This window comes from Caretta caretta, chromosome 5, assembly GCF_965140235.1.
Source record: "Caretta caretta isolate rCarCar2 chromosome 5, rCarCar1.hap1, whole genome shotgun sequence".
Lineage (NCBI taxonomy): Eukaryota > Metazoa > Chordata > Testudines > Cheloniidae > Caretta > Caretta caretta.
The window spans coordinates 130,170,856-130,191,644 of NC_134210.1; the positions used below are offsets into that span (position 1 = coordinate 130,170,856).

General features: G+C 44.2%; 1 protein-coding gene across 3 annotated transcripts in view; it reads left to right on the forward strand.

The window, feature by feature from the left end:
* The first annotated feature begins 2,414 nt into the window (after window positions 1–2,414).
* The window catches only part of PIGG (phosphatidylinositol glycan anchor biosynthesis class G (EMM blood group)), a 178,308-nt gene continuing 159,933 nt past the window's right edge, over window positions 2,415–20,789 (forward strand). For 2 of the 3 annotated variants that reach the window (XM_048851464.2, XM_075128894.1), the window contains exons 1-3: window positions 2,416–2,651; window positions 5,307–5,512; window positions 20,340–20,549. In XM_048851464.2, the coding sequence (XP_048707421.1) occupies window positions 2,492–2,651; window positions 5,307–5,512; window positions 20,340–20,549 (576 nt within the window). In that variant the 5' untranslated portion in view covers window positions 2,416–2,491. Of the gene's footprint in view, window positions 2,652–5,306; window positions 5,513–20,339; window positions 20,550–20,789 lie in introns of all 3 variants that reach the window. The other variant, XM_075128893.1, reaches the window with a different exon arrangement.

Consider the following 20,789-nt stretch of genomic DNA (forward strand, 5'->3'; position numbering starts at 1 on the left):
GGCAAAAAAAGTGGGAGTGTGCTAATAAAGTTGGCGGATGATACAAAGCTGGGAGGTATTGCCAATTTAGAGAAGGACCGGGATATCATACAGGAGGATCTGGATGACCTTGTAAACTAGAGTAATAGAAATAGGATGAAATTTAATAGTGAGAAGTGTAAGGTCATGCATTTAGGGATTAATAACAAGAATTTTAGTTATAAGCTGGGGACGCATCAATTAGAAGTAATGGAGGAGGAGAAGGACCTTGGAGTATTGGTTGACCACAGGATGACTATGAGCTGCCAATGTGATATGGCCGTGAAAAAAGTTAATGTGGTCTTGGGATGCATCTGGTGAGGTATTTCCAGTAGAGATAAGGAGGTGTTAGTACCGTTATACCAGGCACTGGTGAGACCTCATCTGGAATACTGTGTGCAGTTCTGGTCATCTCCCAGTTTGAATTCATCCTTCTTAAACATGGAACAGGTACAGAGAAGGGCTACTAGGATGATCCAAGGAATGGAAAACCTGTCTTACGAAAGGAGACTCAAGGAGCTTGGCATGTTTAGCCTAACCAAAAGAAGGTTGAGGGGAGATATGATTGCTTTCTATAAATATATCAGAGGGATAAATACCGGAGAGCGAGAGGAATTATTCAAGCTCAGTACCAATGTGGACACAAGAACAAATGGATATAAACTGGCCATCAGGAAGTTTAGACTTGAAATTAGATGAAGGTTTCTAACCATCAGAGAAGTGAAGTTGTGGAATAGCCTTCCAAGGGAAGCAGTGGGGGCAAAAGTCCTATCTGGCTTCAAGATTAAACTCGATAAGTTTATGGAGGAGATGGTATGATGGGATAACATGATTTTGGCAATTAATTGATCTTTAACTATTCATGGTAAATAGGCCCAGTGGCCTGTGATGGGATGTTAGATGTGGTGGGATCTGAGTTATTACAGAAATTCTTTCCTGGGTATCTGGCTGGTGAATCTTGCCCACATACTCAGGGTTTCAGCTGATCGCCATATTTGGGGTCGGGAAGGAATTTTCCTCCAGGGCAGATTGGAAGAGGCCCCGGGGGTTTTTCGCCTTCCTCTGTAGCATTGGGCACAGGTCACTTGCTGGAGGATTCTCTGCACCTTGAAGTCTTTAAACCACGATTGGAGGACTTCAATAGCTCAGACATAGGTGAGAGGTTTATTGCAGGAGTGGGTGGGTGAGATTCTGTGGCCTGCATTGTGCAGGAGGTCAGACTAGATGATCATAAAGGTCCCTTCTGACCTTAATATCTATGAATTCTTTGCTCTTTCTTCAACACTGGACAGTGTCCCAGTTGTGGCCCCCTGGCAGACATCTACTTAGCAATGGTCACAAAAAAGATCTTTATTCTGCAGGGCTGTGCACAAGATCTTGCTGCACCCATGCTTTTCCTCAGCTGGCAATGAGATCCAGGATCTCAGCATGACTCTAAGCAGCTAAAGGCATGTTGTAGACTTTTGGAGTAATATCACAGCAATGGAGATACAGCTAAATCCAGGAGCAAATGGGCAAAATCAGGCCCTGCCTCACTTTTTAAATGAGAGAGGGAATATCTAGTCAATTTGATGGCAGAGCAGCAGAGTCACAGACAGGTCATTAACACGTAGCAGCTGGAGGACTGCCAAAGTAATGCATGGCTGCATTGTATGCACATGAATACAGAAAACTAATTCAATTCACATTAAGCACACTTTGGAATCTTCTTTCAATGTGGTGGGCTAACTGCTGGCTATTTCTTCTAGCCTTTTCTTTCCTAATTCCATTCTCTACAGGCCAGGTAGTGTCCAGGGAATTGGGTGCTGCTACCTTCCTTCCCATCTGGAGAGCAGCTGAGCTGTCGCTTGACCAGACTCAGCTTTGCCCAGATTTCTCTGCTCTTGCGCCTTTTCCCCACCCTCACTTGTCCCTTGCTGCTGCATGCCCAGCACATCCCTCTCCTTCGCTTGCCACTGTTAACTAACAAATGCTGGGCAAGTGGCAGGACTTCCTGATGGGCTAGGCACCAACCGTGCCCCAAAGGCACGTGCAGCTGACTAGCCCTAGGCCCAGGCTGTGCAGGCCTTAGCCTAGATAGCCACACCCATGGCCAGTGACTTTGGCCATGCAGCCGCTCATGGACCAGGAGGCAACACCAGTGACTCCTCCCAGTCCCTACAAGACCGCTGGGCAAGATTGCGTGGAGGGGGCAACGCGGATTGATCCCTGCGCCGCTCCATAGAGCAGGGGGCTGTGGAAGGGGCTTCTGGGAGTTGTAGTTTTCTGAGCTGCTCTTCCGGGCTCCGGCCGGTTTAGCGCTGAGGTTTGTTTGTTTTGCAGGCGGAGGGTGCCGATTGGTTAGTTACTAGCCAATCGCAGCGCTGGCTGAGCAGAGCCTGGGCCGCTGATAGGGCGGTGTTCCACCCCCTGCCCCTAAGCCGGACGGGCTCGGAGCGCTGCTGTTGCACTGGGGCTACCTCCTAGCTCGAGGATGCGGCTGCGCTCGGGGGTCTTCGCCGCCGGCTGCCTCCTGGTGCAGGCGCTCGGGGTGGGGCTGTTCCTCCGGGGCTTCTTCCCGGTGCCCGTGAGATCCCTGCCCTGGAGAGAGGCCCGCGGGGTTCCGCCCGCTGAGCCGCCCCAGCCCGGCGCAGGTAACCCTCCGTCCCGCGCCCGGCCCAGGTACCCCCCCCCATCCCGGGTAACCGCCTCAGCCCCCACCGCCCCTTCCGTCCCCCGCCCGGTCCAGGTACACCCCCCATCCCGGCTAACCGTCCCAGCCCCCACCGTCCCTCGCTCGGCCCAGGTACCAGCCCCCCCCATCCCGGGTAACCCCCATCACCTGGCCCAGGTAACCCCCAGCCCCGGCCCGGGCAATCGCTTCCAGCTCGGCTAACCGACCCCAGCCCCCACCGTCCGTACCGCGTCCCCCCCCATCCCGGGTAACCGCCACCACCTGGCCCAGGTAACCCACCGCCCCCAGCCCCGGCCCGGGTAATCGTTTCCAACTCGGCTAACTGACCCCAGCTCCCACCGTCCTCTCTGTCCTCCGCCCGGCCCAGGTACCCCATCCTGGGTAACCGCCACCACCTGGCCTGGGTAATCGCTTCCAGCTCTGCTAACCGACCCTAGCCCTCTCCGTCCCCCGCCCAACCCAGGTAAACACCCCCCCCCCACTATTCTCTTCTTCCCCTCTTCGGCCCAGGTAACTCTTTTCCTCCCTCCCATCCGGCTCAGCCCAGGTTATGGTCCTCCCACCCTCCGCCCTCTTCTTCCCCGCCTGGCCCGGTTACCGCCCCCAGCCCTGTCCAGGTAACCAGCCCCAACTGTCCTCTCCTTCCTCTGCTGGGCCCAGCAGCTCTTTTCTCTTTTCCCCTTTCCCCCTCCCCCCAAATCGCTGACTTGGCCCGGCCTGGGTAACCCGCCCCCGCTGTCCTCTCCTTCCCTGGCCTGGGTCAGGTAATTTGCTGGCCCATTCTGCACCTGGCTTGGGTATCCGGCCTGCCCCTTCCCCCAGCTGGCCTAAGTAACCTGGACCTCCCTCCCCTCCCCCATCTCCCGCTTGGTCTGGGTAACCCTTGGTCCCTCCTTCCCCTGCCTGGCCAGGTAATCACCCCTAGCTAGGTATAATCCCCTCCTCTACCTGCCACTGTCTTACCCGTTCAGTCCTTCCACTATCCTGTCTAGGTAAGCAGCCCATTCCCCCCTTTTTCTTTCTCTGGTCTGGTCCAGTCCAGCTGACTGGTTCCCCCCAACCCTCTTCTTTTTTCTCCTGGCCTTGCCTAGGTAGTCAGTTCATCTTCCACTCCGCCTACCCCTGCTTGGCCCAGGTAACCAGCCCCTGTCCCACTTCCCAATCCCCAGCCCAGGTAACCTGCATAGGTAACCGTGCCCCCATCCCCTGCCTTGCTGGGCCCTTGCTCACTTTTTCTTCTTGACAAACCTTGTCAGATCTAATTATTGAAAGCAAGAAAATCCTGAGGTGCATCATTAGCATGTGCACATGGAGAGCCTGCCCTCGCTCCTTGCACTATTTTTGTACATGGATCACACTCACCCATGTTCATTTGAGACGTTAATTCCTTTCCATCACAGGCTCCCTATGTTTGCCATGGTCCCTGTACCTTTTATTATAACAGCTCTATTCATATTGTTCTGATTAACAGCTTGACAGCAATTCCATTATTAAATCCTTTTACAGGTGGTTAGAATTTGGCTTTAAAAGCTTGCTTTGGGCTGGAAGCTGCAAAATAAGATCCAGGATCCTAAGTGTTTGGGGTGTTTTTGGTGTATTTGGTTTTATGATTCATGAGAAAGAATAAAGCCAGCAGGAGCTGAGGCACTGGCAGAGGAAAGAAAATAAAGTTTAATTTGATTGGTCCTTTGTCTCCCTATCAGCTGGACAAGAAGTAGCAGTGGTAGCCTGGGCCACAGCTGAGCATGGAGCAAGCTGGGCTCTAATGGCTGCTCTGGGCCAGCCATCAATGAGACCCACCCCACCACCTTAGTCCACCAACCCCCCTATTCCCCAGGGGATAGGATGCCCACCCCCTCCCTGTGCCTCTCTGGAATGGGATTGGACTGCTAGCTCCCCACACGGAGGTGGAAGTGGGGCTGCTGCCACAGCTTTTTGCTTCTGTGAATCTTGACTGCTTTTGTTACGTTGTCCCTGGCTGTGAAGAGTAAGACCGTATGATTAGTACTTGTTTCAGTTGAATCCCTATTTATTTTGTTCTTTACATAACAATATATAAAAGCACAGGCACAAAGGGATTCCAGATAACCATATTTTCTAAATATACACAACATACAAGGAAGTTGTATATAAAAACTACTAGCTGGCTTCTAAAACATAAAATGCAGTGGTAGCCACTTGAGGGCTCACAAGCCGTTTTACCCCATTTCTATTCACTACATCTAGCACTTCCCCACAATGATGGGCACCACTGCAGGTCAGTGCATTATTGGGACCTAAGTCAGACTAAAGACCGTGTGGACTGAATCTTTTGATTTCCTGAAGCCAAGGTGGATATGGATAGACATAGGTTCCAGCTGCAGGCGACCTAAAAACAGTATGGTCCTGTCTTGTTTACAATGAAAACCAGAACATGCACAGTCAAATACTGGTACTAGACTAGAATTTCAAATCTTGAAAATGTGGGCTGACTTTCTAACTTTAAATTGCTGTCATTGGCAATTATAACTATTGCAGGAATCTTATGTGAAGTTTGAGAAGTGCTGATCATTTTTGTTGTGGACTCTTAACTTGCATTGATGATCTATACATTTTATGTTTACTTTTATTTTAGGAGTGACTTCTAATTGGACCAAGATTCCATCACCTCTCTTCAAAAAAGTGGTCATTGTGTTGATAGATGCTTTGAGAGATGATTTCGTGTTTGGATCAAAGGGTAAACAGTTCATGCCCTACACTACAGAACTTGTTGAAAAAGGAACATGCCACAGTTTCATTGCTGAAGCAAAGCCACCCACTGTCACCATGCCTCGAATTAAGGTAAGCAGTCCCATTTTGGTGGTTACTCCCGAGTCTCATTGTGTCCTACCCAGTCAGGGATTCAAGTTAACATGACACCTTGTTGTCCTTGCCCTAGTGTCACAGGAGTTGAGAATGGAAAGGAGGTTATCTTCCCATCGCTTACAGCGATACTTGAACGACTGTAGTTCTACCCTTTATAGGCTGAAGAGGAGGATTGGTGCTCTGGAGGGATTCTCCTTTCTATTTGTAAAGTAAAGTTTGAAGTTTATTTTTGAGCATTGGGGGCCAGTCCTACTCCTACTGATTTTAATGCGAGCTCTTCTGTCATTGATTTCAGTGGGAGCAGGATAGGGCACTGCTTGAGTATATTACTCTTTCTAAAGTATTAAGAAAGATTTTTCCTTTCTAATTGATAATTAGGAGAGCTTTTTCTTTAGCTTTAGGAAGGGCCTATAGCTTTGGAGCTGTAGAACCAGAATTTTAGGCCCAAAGGTGCAGGTTGGTGGATTACTATGAAGAGTGTAGCCTTCTTGGCATCAGTTCATTCAGATGCTGATCTAGGTATAGTTACATTCGTGTGATGACATGGGTTGTCTTTGGAAACTGAGATATAGTTCGTTGTTTTTGGCATGCTGTTAGCAGCAGAGTCTGTGGTACCTCACCATTTCTTGAAATCCTTACTCATAGATATTAAACTGAGGAGAGGCAGGTTAGATCTCTCTCTTGCCCCCCAGGTATCTACTTTTGGAGATAGGCTACTGCTCCTATCGCCACTGTCTGGGTCCTGATGGAAAGAATAATTGAAGTCATTGTAACACACTGAATAGTTGACTTCCAATATACTCAATAAATGAGTGAGCAGCACCTTTCTATGATTGTCTGAGGCTGTGGAGGGAGTTAGTATGAGCATTGATAAATGGCCAGTACCCATTGCAAAGAGGAGACAATCATTAGCAGTGCTAGGATCATCTGCGCTGTGTCCTGGTCTGAAGCCAAGATTCTTCAGCATCCAGGATGCCTGAAGATGTATTGTTTTTCTGGAGCTTCAGTGTTTCTTGCTAGGAAAGGGAGGCTGAATGTGGGCAATAGTTGGAGAGGTTTGCTCCTCTGAAAGAGGTATTAATTATTTTTCCCAGCACAGGACACAGTGTTTCCTTGCTGGCTTTCACCAGAGAGGGTGTGGTGGGAGACACTAGCTCTGTTCGGCAGGAGTGGTGACTTGAATGTTTTTCATATTCTGGGGTTTCATTGTACATGACAGGTCCAAACTCCATCAGAAGTAGCAGAGAGATTAATATTAAATGGTCTAGTTTAGGAAGGTCAGCCTTTGTGAGTTTCTTTCAGATTTAGTTGATCTTTTCTGTAGAATAGGTTGAGAGCTCTTTGCAGTAGTCAGCGCTTGGGTCCAGCGATTGGTTAGTTCGCTGGACAAAATTGTTCTGCCATCCATGATTTTATGGTTTTTATGGACTAGAAGTAATGTTCTTTACTGTGGCAGCATAGTTATGCAAAAAGTCTGTTGCTTGTGGGTGCATTCTGATCGGATTGTGGACACGGGTGTATTTGTGTACTTCAACTGATTTAATCTGGTGGTGAACCACGCCAAGGTGATCATTGGAGCTGATTTGGGGTTAAGCCACTGGCAGTTTTTGATGCACGGTGATTGTATTACTCTACCAGCTTGTTGCCCAGTGGTCTTATAGTTGGGTGATATACTTTCCTATGATGATCTGAAAACATCTAAGATAGTTGGGGATAGAGAAGCCTCTGATCTTTACCTGGCTGACAGGGTTTGTTGGACCAGGAGAGCAGAGTGCTCGGTCCCCAATGTTCACTCCAACTTCGAAGATCAGATTCAGTGTGACTCGTCAGGTAGTCTGAGAGAATTCCCCGATAATCTTGGGGACAGAAGGTTGTGTGCTAGGGAGTTGTGGTTTCTGTTTAAATGTAAGTTACAGTGAGTCATTGAAACTTCAGCCCGATTGTAGGCATGAAGTCTATTACAACTAAATATTAGCTCTCCAATGTCTCTGTGATGTTCTGCTTAAGGTACCCAGAACTGTAAGCTACTGCATTACCCCCAATCAACTTCAGCAGGAGAGACCGTTTGCTGCTGCTTTGACATGCCACTTCTTCTACCTTGCTAGGCCAAATCTTTCCTTGCAGGTAACTATCAAAGAACTCCAATTCACAAGTTTCCCAGAGACATCTCTCTGCAACGTCCAGTCCCTTTCACTGGGTACTCTTAGAAATTAAGTTTGCTGCCTCCAAAGAGTGCACGGCAGCTTACTAGTTTAGTTGAAGACTCAAAATTCACTTTAATATATGACACTGAGATTTTTTTATAATAAAACCAGAATAAGCTTTTTAAAAGAGAACAGAGTGATAAGTAGAATAAGTGATAAGTAAGAATAAAAGAAACAAATGTGGTTATAAGTAAAACAAAATAAAACCCATTTTCTGGTGACTAAAACTTAATTTCAGCAAGTTACTATCTTTGTGTAAACAGATTTCTAACCTATATTACTTGAGGTCTGCTTCAGACTCCCAGGATCTGAAATGGATAAAGACCTTTTTAATATTTTTAATGAAATAAATTTCTGGGAACTGTGTGATCTTGGAGAATGTTAATTTCTCAGATATAGATTGGAGGGCAAGCACTACTAATAATGGTAGGGCCCAGATATTCCTGGATGTGATAGCTGACAGATTCTTCACCAAATCAAAAAGAGGTAATTTTGTTTTGGTAAGTAGCAAGGACCTCACAGAAGAACTGGTTGTAGAGGACAACCTTGATTGGAGTGATCATGAGTTAGTTCAGGTTCAGCTAAGGATAAACAAAATAGGTCAGTAACTGGGGTCCTTGATTTCAAAAGGGCAACTTAAAAAAATTAAGGGAATTACTTAGGGAAGTGGACTGAACTGAAGAACTCAAAGATCTGAATGTGGAGCAGGCTTGGAATTACTTTAAGTCAAAGTTACAGAAACTATCTGGAGCCTGCATCCCAAGCAAGGGGATAGATAAAAAATTGTAGGGAAGGGTTGCAGATCAAATTGGATGAATAAGCATGTCAGACAAGTTACCAAGAGAAGGCAAAAAGCTTACAAGGATTTGAAGGGATGGTTCAGCATGGAATGCTGCCTTCTGGAGGTCAGAAAGTCCTCTTGGATGATCTTGAAAACTGGAGTAATAGAAATGGGATGAAACTTAATAGTGCAAAGTCATGCATTTAGGGACTAACAAGAATTTTTGCTGTAAGCTGGGGAGATATCAGTTGGAAGCAACAGAGGAAAAAGACCTGGGTGTATTGGTTGATCACAGAATAACTCTGAGTTGCCAGTGTGATGCGGCTATGAAAAAGGCTAATGTAATCCTCGGATGCATCAGATGAGGTATTGCCAGTAGAGATAAGGAGGTGATATTACCGACATACAAGGTGCTGGTGAGACCTCATGTGGAATTATGGGTTCAATTCTGGTTTCCCATGTTTAAGAAAGATGAATTCTAACTGGAACATGTGCAGAGAGGGACTACTAGGATGATCGGAGGAATGGAGAACCTACATTATTGCAGGAGACTTAAGAAGCTTGGCTTGTTTAGTCTAACAAAACAAAGGCTGAGGGGGAAATATGATTGGTGTCGATAAATAAAGAGGGATAAATACCAGGGAAAGAGAGCAATTATTTAAGGGCCAATGTTGGCACTGGTACAAATAACTATAAACTGGCCATCAACAAGTTTAGGCTTTAAATTAGATGCAGGTTTCTAGGCAGCAGAGGAGTGAAGTTCTGGAACAGTCTTCCAAGGGTAGTGGAGGCAAAAAAATCTAACTTGTTTCAAGACTGGAGGGGATGGTATTGTCCGTGATGACTTTTAAAAAATATCTCCAACCTTCGGAGATGGGACGCTGGATGGGGAGGGCTCTGACTTGCATCTGAAAATTCTTTCCCAGGTGTCTGGCCCAGATGCTCAGGGTCTAACTGATCACCATATTTAGAGTCAGATTCTCCCCCAGGTCAGACGGGCAGAGACTCTGGGGTTTTTTGCTTTCCTCTACAACTTGGGACATGGGTCACTTGCTGACTTGCGAACTAGAATAAATGGTGGATTCTCTGTAACTTCAAGTCTTTAAACCAAGATTTGAGGACTTTAGGAACTCAGCCAGAGGTTAAGGGTCTGTTACAGGAGTGGGTGGGTAAGGTTCTCTGGCCTGCGATGTGCAAGATGTCAGACTAGATGATCATGATGGTTCCTTCTCACTTTAAAGTCTGGGTCAGTTTCCTGCTTTTCTTTCCTTCCAGGCCAATAGGATCTGGCTTTCATAGGCTCACAGGGCACTGAACCCTGAGTCACTTCAGTGATGGATAACTAAAATGTCTTTGTTCCTGCTTATATTAGTTAGTTGTCTCTGTTTAAAGAGCCATGAAGATTTCCTTGAGTGCAGATTTGGTCCCATGGTGTGATTGTTAAGCAGTCTTCTCCCCTGCTTGTTTAGCTTGATGGCTTTGTTTACCTTTATATATAAATGTGAATGCATTGTCCTCTGCCTGTGATTACACTGATTAGAAAAGTGCACATTCCTTGGTCTAGGGCAGGCTGGTTTTATGTGCTTCCTGCTAAACACATTTTAGAAATCTATTTCCAGCACACATCTCAAACTCTTTCTATACACTTTGTAACTGTACCACATAGTGATTTTTGGGACCAGCATGTTACCAGGTTGCATATGATCCTTCGCGTGACACCTTTTAAATGCAGATTATGACAACCATGTGTTGTGGCAATGTGTGTCAGGCCTGATGTGAGTTATAGTATGGTGTGCCATCTGCCAGTTGGTATTGAGGGGCACCCAGGCTCACAGTCATACTCACTGCTATTAAACTCCCGGTACATTAGTCTCAAACAGCAATTGTGAGTACTTCATGAAAAATGTAATTGTTTAAATATATTGTCCGAACAGTATCTGTTAAAAGATGCTGAAATCAAGATGTTGAAATCTTTAAGTCAGAGTTCAAGCATTTCTTTGTATTAGATAAAAATGTGTTTGAGAGTCATGTAAGCTTTATGTACTTAACTATTCATTTCTTTGCTCTTAGTGCTTAGATTATGTAAATAATCTGGTAAGAAACTACTCTATAGTCACTTAGGAACCATAACTGTCTTTTGAAACCAAAATTATTTTTTTGAATAATATGACTTTAAAATGTCTCTCCAATACTTTGGTTGCATGATTGGAATGTTTGCTATATAGAAGCTTTGTTTCAAAGAACAAAAGTTAAAATTAAACAGAATAAATATTACTGGAGGAGGGAACAACTTCTCAAGTTTCTTTCCCACCTGGGTTGTTGAAATTCCTTGTTCTTAAAATTCCATGGCAGTTGTGGAATTAGGGTCTGTCTTCTTCTCTAGACTCAAATGTTTAATTAAAAAATGAAAAAGCTTGCATCCCTTCTAGTTGCATAGCTAGATAGATAGTTCTCATGCTGTCTATGCAGCATAGATGCCACAGAATGCATTACAGGCCCCCATTTTGTTCTGTCCTGAACCAAACCTGGTGTATTACAAGGTAGAATGCCTGCTAGGGACAGGTATCTGTTGCTGTCCAACCATCCTATTTTAGGTCTTCTGGGGATACATTTGTATGTCTTTTCCATCCTGCTTTCATTTGATTCAAGTCAAAGATGATTCTCACGGAGAAGATTGGTAGGCATTCGGAGAAATTGACCATACTACCTTAGAGAGCATTGGGCGACTGTTTGAGAGAGCGGGACCTAATTAGTTAGAAGATGGTTCTCTTCATTTGGCTTGAATTTGAACCATTTTATGTTTTCAGTCTCTCAGAGTTGGTTCATTTGAGTGGCGTCCAATATCTCTTCAATCTAAACAGTGAGGGGCCATGTTTCAGTCCCACAGGTCAGGATTCAGACCACCAAAGCATTGTATATCCTCAGCATCTTTTCTCTACTGATCAAGATGTTTGGTTTGCAAGACGTTCTTCATGAAGTGTCCCATTACTGACAATGCTTTTGCAGTGTAAGTTTCAAGTTCTTTTGCTGCCCATGTTATCCAAAACAGAGCCCAGATAGGTGAAATTGCTGGCAATCTGTACTGGGTGGTCATCCACTAAATGCTAGAGCCCACAGCCTGTTCAAAGTTGCCAGCTAGAATAATTTTGTTTTCGCCCCAATTAATTTTCAGGCTGACTTTTGCAAGTGAACTTTCTAGGGGTTTAGATACTGCAATCAGCTTGTCCACTGATTCAACAACTAATGCTGTGTTGTAGACAAAATTTGTGTCAGTGAGGTTCTTGTATTTTAGGCTGTTACGAACGGCCCTTCCTCCAGAGCAATTCAGTCAAGTTTGAGAGAGACAAGGTGGCTTTAACAGTGGACGAGAAGCTGGATATGAGTCAGCAGTGTGCCCTTGTTGCCAAGAAGGCCAATGGCATTTTGGGATGTATAAGTAGGGGCATAGCGAGCAGATCAAGGGACGTGATCGTTCCCCTCTATTCGACATTGGTGAGGCCTCATCTGGAGTACTGTGTCCAGTTTTGGGCCCCACACTTCAAGAAGGATGTGGATAAATTGGAGAGAGTCCAGCGAAGGGCAACAAAAATGATTAGGGGTCTGGAACACATGAGTTATGAGGAGAGGCTGAGGGAGCTGGGATTGTTTAGCCTGCAGAAGAGAAGAATGAGGTGGCATTTGATAGCTGCTTTCAACTACCTGAAAGGGGGTTCCAAAGAGGATGGCTCTAGACTGTTCTCAATGGTATCAGATGACAGAACGAGGAGTAATGGTCTCAAGCTGCAGTGGGGGAGGTTTAGATTGGATATTAGGAAAAACTTTTTCTCTAGGAGGGTGGTGAAACACTGGAATGCGTTACCTAGGGAGGTGGTAGAATCTCCTTCCTTAGAGGTTTTTAAGGTCAGGCTTGACAAAGCCCTGGCTGGGATGATTTAACTGGGAATTGGTCCTGCTTCAAGCAGGGGGTTGGACTAGATGACCTTCTGGGGTCCCTTCCAACCCTTATATTCTATGATTCTATGATTTGTTGAAAACTACAGTAGGACCTAAATACACAATCTTAGGCTACAATTATAGTGAGTAAGTAAAATCTCACTTCCTGCCAGGTGGCGTGGCAAGGCGTACGAGCTGTGGTCAGATGAATCTGTTTCTCTGTCTAGAGTCTGTCACCACTTCACCACACCCCACAGAGAAGCTTTTAACACAGTTGTGTATATATGTCATGCGCCCTATGACAGGAATATACACCGCATGTCCAGACATGCCCCAATCATGGCTCCCCCTACTGCTGGAAAACCTGAAACACATACTAAAAAAATAACATTAAAAACAAGAAAGGATAAAGGTGCCTCACCACAGGGAAACAGGAGTGTCTCAGGGTGTGGCCTGTTTCGGGGCTCTCCAGTCTCCTAACAATGCGTATGCCTGAATGACATTTACTTAGTGTGTGGTCAAGCTCATAGTCTGTGATGGCATTGAAGAGTTCTGGGGCAGTGACATATCCTTGTTGAACATCTGACCTAATTTGCAAGAAGGTGATTTTTTTTTCTCATTTACAAGAACACAGCCTGAGGAGTTGTCATTATAAGAGATGGAACGTTCTTCAATACTTGTCAGAGAGGCCTGCGAGTTTAAAGGTCAGCCAGAGTGATTCCCTGTCAGAGTCAAACTCTGCCTTGATATCCACAAATACAATGTGAATGGGGTGCTTGAATTCTCTTCTTTTCTCAACAAGCTGTCATGCTGTGAAATTTGTTCCGTCATGGAACAGCCAAGAGTAAAGCCAGCTTGTTGTCATCTTCTCTTGCTCCCTTAATATATCAGCAACTTGGGCCAACGAGACCAAAGTAAAAACTTTCCCAGCGATGGATAGAAGAGTTAATGCCATAATAGTTAAAACAATCTTTCCACAGCAGTAAAATAATGCCTTTTTGCTGTTGGGCAGGACTGACTCTGGTCCCCGGATAACATTGGATGGCATTTGGAGCCACAAAAGAACAGCTGGCTCAGATTCCTGCTGCCCTATTTCTATTAAGCTTCTTTATGGGTTGTGTTGGTGTATGATTGAAATATGACCATGTGTATCATTGATAATTGCCACTGTTAGACAATTTCAGCAAAACTTTTGTACAAAGTACATCATGTAAGGCAGGGGTGGGCAAACTTTTTGGCCCGAGGGCTAGATCTAGGAATAGAAATTGTATGGCGGGCCATGAATGCTCACAAAATTGGGGTTGGGGTGCAGGAGGGGGTGAGAGCTCTGGTTGGGGGTGCAGGCTCCGTGGTGGGGCTGAGGATGAGGAGTTTGGGATGTAGGAGGACCCTCTGGGTTGGGACCGAGGGGTTCGGAGGGGGATCAGGGCTGGGGTAGGGGTGTGGGAAGGGGTGCAGGCTCTGGGGTGGGGCTGGGGATGAGGGGTTTGGGGTGAAGGAGAGTGCTCTGGGCTGGGATCAAGGAATTTGGAGGGCAGGAGGGGGATCAGGGCTGGAGCAGGGGTCTGGGGCATGGGGAGAGGCTCAGGGGTGCAGGCTCCAAGCGGTGCTTACCTCAAGCGGCTCCCAGAAGCAGCGGGATGTCCCTTCTCTGGCTCCTATGTGGAGGTGCAGCCAGGCTGCTCTGCACTCTGCCTCGTCCGCAGGCACCGCCCCTGCAGCTCCCATTGGAGTGCTGGAGGGGGCCACTAGAGCATGGCCATTGGAGCATATAGAGCAGGAGCATGTAGGAACCAGAGTAGGGCCATGCCCTGGCTTCCGGGAGCCACGTGGTGCAGCCCCTGACCCTGTGACCTGGTTGAGCGCCAGAGCGGGGGAAGACCCAGACCCCACTCCCCAGTGGGAGCTCGTGGGCTGGCTTAAAATGGCTCTCAGGCCAGATCTGTCCCTCAGGCCGTAGTTTGCTCACCCTGCTGTAAGGTGTCAATGGAAAAGTTATGATTCGCTAAAGGCGATTTATCCTGCTGAAATCCATGTATCACTGTATCTGAAGTTATGAATATTGGCTATATATATCTGCATCCCAGATGTTTGTTTGTGGGGTAACACCCACCAGGTAAAATCTACATTGAAGCCAGACAGCTTTGTGTTGATGGCCCTTCAAAGGCAATTGACTCTCACAATGGGCCATAGAAGAAACTCATCCTGCCTAGTGAGCCTTTCTGTGGATGCCCCAGCCAGAATATGGGTAATGGCTGCCCCTGTGAGTCAGCAAGCCATGTAAGGGAATGTGACTTGCTCATGTGACCCTGGACTTCATCTTGTGCCAATAGTTTCCCACAAACTGAAACTGTGAGCTTTGTTTGGGTCAGTAAATTTTCATCTGTGATGGGTTAGTCCCCCTTTCTGGGATGCCACCTGATGTCCTGGGATTTCACTGAATCTGCCTGCTCCACTAGTTTTGCTGAATTAAGCTCTCTGGCTGCTGGCAGCACGCACACTCAGGTAGGGACGCACCAGCTGTAGAATCTCAGAGGCTGCAAGCAGTTCTCCATGAGAAGACTCAGCTAGAAAATGGCCCAGCACACAAATGAAGCTCCCCTCTGGAAAGTACACCTAAAATAATAAAGTCTTGCGCTGTAGAGAAATCTATACAATGTAAACTCATAAATTTGCCCCCTATCTCAATCTGGAGGACGGTATGCACAACTTCTCACCCTCACCCCCACCCCCGAGTTATAAATTGCACAAACTGGGTTTAATAATAAACAAACACAAGTTTATTAACTATAAAAGGCAGATTAAGTGATTATAAGTGATAGCAAACAGAACAAAGCAGATTACCAAGCAAATAAAACGAAACAAGCATACTAAGCTTAAGATCTTAAAGAGACTAGTTTCAAGAAGTAATTTCTTTTCCTAAATGTTGTTTTAGGAAGTTGCAGAGTTTCTGTAGCTTAGAGTTCCAGGTATTTCTCTTTACAGACTAGACTCCTCTGTCTCAATCTGAAGTCAGCCCTTGCCTTTCCCACAGCTCAGTCTGTTTTCTTGGGCAGGAAGGCAATGGAGAAGAGTCCTGTTTACCTTACTCCCCAGCCTTAAATAAGATTTACATAAGGTGGGAATCTTTTGTTTCCCAGTTTTGACCTTCCTCCTCTTTTAGTGGAAAATTACTAGAAGTCCAAGATGGTGTTTAGTACTAGGTGATAGGATCACCTGACCTAGTAGTGTCACAGCTATGTCCCAGGACGCCTCTCAGGAAGGAGAGAGATTAGTATCTTCAAAGTCTTATTGTTTCTTCCTAATTGCCCATCAAGGCTGATGGCCTGTTGTCTTGTGGGGAGGGGATGTTCCCCAAGTACACACCCAATTGTAATTGTTACTTAGTCAATATTCGTAACTTTAGATACAGAAATGATACATACATACAAATTGGATAATCACATTCAGTAAATTATAACTTTTCCAATGACACCTTACAAGACCCATCTTGCATAAAATATCTGTTATGCCATATTCACATCATAAGCATATTTCCATAAGAATACGGGGTGTAACATCACACCATCCATATGGCAAAGGCTATGAAGGACCCTGGAAATATCTCCATCTTGTCTGTTTTGTGCTCTGGACTGTGGATTTACAACTGAAAAGAGCATATTGATTATGATCTGAGGACCTTCCCATCTTTTAGAAGTTATCAGAGACTTTACAAGCCAGCAGTCTGTAACATCATTGCTACAAACTCTGAATGAATGACCTTTCGCATCAGTAAGGTTGTGCAAATGTTTATATAAGGAGGTGATGTTGTTCCTGGCTGAAGCTTCTAGAGTGCGATAACCTTGGCTTCCATAAAAGCTTTGCAGACAGTGTGAGTGGCTTTGTTGCTGTGATGCGTAGCCAGAAAGGGTTAAGCAGCTTGCAGGCTAATTGACCCAGAGACAACCATTAGAGATGTTAGAAAAGAGTGTGAATGGTAATTAGGCTACGCCATGTTAGATAAGCTAGAACTTTGAAGTGCAACCTGTATTGTTAAAGAACTGGAGGGGATACTAATTGTATGTATGTGCTTATTTCTTGTTAAATGTTAGTCATGTAAACAGACATTTTTGTCTGTCACTATAGCTATTGATTCAGAGATCAAAAGGGAATATTAATATTTAAATTGTGAATCTAGGATATCACTCTGTTAGTCTCTCTTTGAAATGTATAGCAAATCACCTGAGACTGTTGGAAAGCGGGCAATTGCCTTATGTTAATCTGTGTAGATAATTATCGGCGATGCTTAGGAAATGAGTCCTCTTCAAAGTCCCCATGAGTGCCTATTGTTCGCCTAAGGACTCCAAGCTGTCACAAGAAGGCCTGAAAATGTATAAAGATGCCTTGGGTCCCAATCCTTTTTATCTCAGATCTGCTTGATGCTTCATGCAGGGGAAGCTTAAGACCAAGATTGAGATCTCCAGTTCTAATCTTGAATCGCCCTGAATGTGAACATAGGACTATAACCTATGGACTATTTCTGAAATAACTCTTTGCAACTACAAAGCTCACCATCTCCACTATGAATCTAATCTCAAGAACTGTACTCCTGTCTATATGTATATTGATCTTTTAACCAGTAGTCTCTTTTCTTTTTTTTTTAATAAATTTTAGTTTAGTTAATAAGAATTGGCTGTCAGCATGTGTTTGGGTAAAATCTGAAATATTCATTAACCTGGGAGGTAAAGTGTCCGATCCTTTGGGATTGGTAGAACGTTTTTATGTGATGAATAAGATTTTCAGTAATCGTTATCCTATTTGACTTGGGTGTCTGGGTGGACGCCTAAGGCTGGGTTACTTTAAGGGACTGTGTTGTTGGTTTCTTGGTAACCAGTGAGGTATTATAGAAGCTGTTTTGTGCTGGCTTGGTAAATCTAAATATTGGAATATCCACCAGCTTTGGGGATTGTCTTCCCCATTCTTTGCAGTTCACCCTAATTGAGTGACATCAGTTGGCACCCCTGGGACTCCGGTCATGGTTGTGAACACAATTTGGATTACAATATGACCATATCTCTTCTCAAAGAAGCAATGTGATGTTGTTCAATGATGGTTAAGGTAACAGAAATCCAGGGCTGCGTGGCTGTCTTTTTTGGACTGGTGATGACCATAGCAGCATCTGTTATCTGGATCTGAAGCCTGTACTGGTGAATTAAGCATCAGTATATTCTAGCTGGGTCTCAAACTTGTTCAATTTCAACTGCATAGTGATTATTCATTTTTAGGTTAGATAATTTGAATTTTGGTAACCAAATTGCTTTGCCTACACTTTTTACTCTAAAATGGAAATTTGCAGAGAATAAATTGTTTGGTGTTGCTGAGCTCAGCAGACCATTAAGTCTGCAAAACTAACCAACAATATTATAGAATGTAATATAAAGAAAATGGTAGGATCCTAGAATTTCATTCATAGTAAAACTCTTAATCACTTGAATTTTTCCCTCCTGTTTCATGCTATTTGTACACAAACCTGGAGGCTGTCTTAAATTATTTCATCTCAGATACAAAGTTTGAGTACACTTAACATCAAAGAATCCCACTGCCTTTGCCCAGATAACTATAGCTTTATAAAAGATGCAAACATAAAGAAAACAACATTGCAAGATACAGCAGCTTCTTAGCCAAACATGCATTGTCAATTGTACACCATTATTTCTGTTCTCAGAATGGAAAAATAAATGCAATCAAATAATTCAGTACATAAATAGTCTTCTGTACCTATCTTGGAGTCCTTGGTGAGGGCTGTACTTTTCTCTGCTTTGGCTAACAGTCTGATATTTTTAGACCAGCAGAGGCATAAACAATACTTTATCTCTGTAAACACTTACTTCCATGAAAACAAGAAGGCTTCTGCCTCCTTGGGCTGAAACTTTCTCACTTTGCAAATTTTTTTTGGCAGCTGTCTATGGGTTGATGTTTGAAAACAACTGTGCCCGCTCAAATATTTATTTTTAGGCTGTTCTTTAGAAACTCTTGCCATCCATGATTAATACACCCTTCCCTTATTCCTAAATTTTGTTCCCTCTTTTGAGAACTTTTGTTTTTAGTTGAGTCATCCTTAACATTTGGTAAGGTTCCACAAAATCGGTTAAATCAGGAATCTTTTTTGTTGCTACTCAGAGCACAGTATGTGAATATTCCTGTCCCTAATTGAGGCCAAGAGCTTAGTAGGATTTTTTTAAAATGACGTTGTTATGGATTGTAAATTTTTTATCCTTACATAATGTAAGTGTAGAAGCTTTTACTATGGGCTGTGTCCGTGTGGGCTTAAACGCAACTACTGCCTGGGCTTTCCCCTATGGGAAAACGATCCATTATGGGATTTCTTGTACCTTCATGTAAGCCAATTAGCACTGGCTAATGTCAGAGACAGGGTACAGGACTGCCTCTGGTGTGGCAGTTTGTTGTGATGCTGAACCAGCAGTTAAGGAACCAGTAGGCTGGTTGACCTGAAAGTAACCCTTAGGAGGACATATTAGAAGAGTATGGAAATGGTAAACAGGGCCATTGCTTGTAGATAGATAACAGGGCCATGTTATATAGACTAGAGTCCTAGGTATGTAGGTCTGTATTGTTAGAGGATTAAAAGTAGATACTTCTTGTATTTGTCTGTTTAACGATATCTTGTTAAAAGTTTAACAATGTGGTCTAATTAGCTTGTGGGTGCTAGATTTCTGTTCCTGCCTATAATGTTGCATTACAGTATTCTGTTGATTCGGAGATCAAAAACTATCTCATTTAGATGAGACTTGTGGTGTAATATTGCCTTAATTTCTCATTGAAATTTGTGATTCTGCATAGTAAAACTACCTGTGAATTGTTTGAATGATTAATTGCCTTATGCTAATGAATGCAACTAGTTACCAGTGTATGCCTCGGAAACAAAGATTAGCTTCAGAGCAACAGTGTACATTACCTATTCTTCATCAAGGAAGGCCTGCTGTAATCATTTGCTGCCAACAGGCTTATCCACTGAGCTTCAAGCTATAAAGGAAGTTTCAGGCCTGAACCTTGCTGTCTTGGATCTGCTTAAACTTTGACAGGGAAAGTCTAAACCTGTAAAACTGAGGGCTCTAGTCTGCTCTGGATTAACCCTGCAATTTTTGTGGAAGAATTTGAACAAACTCTGCATATGGACTGCCTATTGGACTATAACCTTTTAAACTGATTCCAAAAGGATTTTTACAGATCAGCAGCCTCACCATCTCTGCTATGAAACTGACCTAAGGACTTTACTCGTATCTGTATGTATAATGATCTTTAACCATAGAAACTTTTTTTTTTCTTTTCGTTATTAATAAATCTTAGATTTAGTTGATAAGGATTAGCAGTAAGTTCTGAAATATTCATTGACCTGATGGGTAATGTGTCTGGGTCTCTTGGGGCTGGTAGAACTTTACATATGGTGAATAAAGTTTAACCCTCACTATATTAGACTTGGCTGTCTGGGTGGGAGCCAAAGGCTGGATTGCTTAAAGTGAACTGTGTTTCGGCTTCTTGGTAACCAGGAAAGCATGAAGCTGTTTGGTCATTAGCTTGGTGAAACCTAATTATAGATTAAACCACCAATTGTGGGGATCGTCTGCCCTATTCTTTGCGGTTTGCCCTGAATCAGCATTTTCAGTATAGCTCCAGTGACTACAGTGAGAGACAGGATACTGGACTCTGGTATGGCAATTCGTGGGTTAATTCATTTATTAGGCTTTGACATTGTAAGCCTGATTCTCTCTCCTCCTCCTCCCCCCCCCCCCCTCCCCCGGCCAGGCCACTGTTAATTTTACCTCATTATTTTTCACACAAGTGTCAAATACTACCTTAGCTTCTGCTGTTTACTTTATTTATCTAGGCTTTGATGACTGGTAGCATACCTGGCTTCATTGATGTTATCATGAACCTTAATTCTCCAGCACTCTTGGAAGACAACCTGATATGGCAGGCAAAAACAGCTGGGAAAAGAATAGTCTTTTATGGTGACGACACTTGGGTTAAACTGTTTCCAAAGCATTTTGTGGAATATGATGGAACAACATCATTTTTTGTGTCAGATTATACTGAGGTAAGAAGCTTTTACGTATGAGCACACACATTTTTCAAACCTTTAGTGAATACTTCCTTCTCAAAAAACATTGGCCATGTTTTGGAGTATGCAAGACATTGGCTACTAATTGAAAACTGGATTGATACACCCTATTTTAAAAAAAGTATTCACAGTATGAAACTAGGGATTTTGCTGTTCCCATGAATTTCATGTGGAAGGTCCTTGGATACGATAATAATGGGGGAGCAATAGAAAACC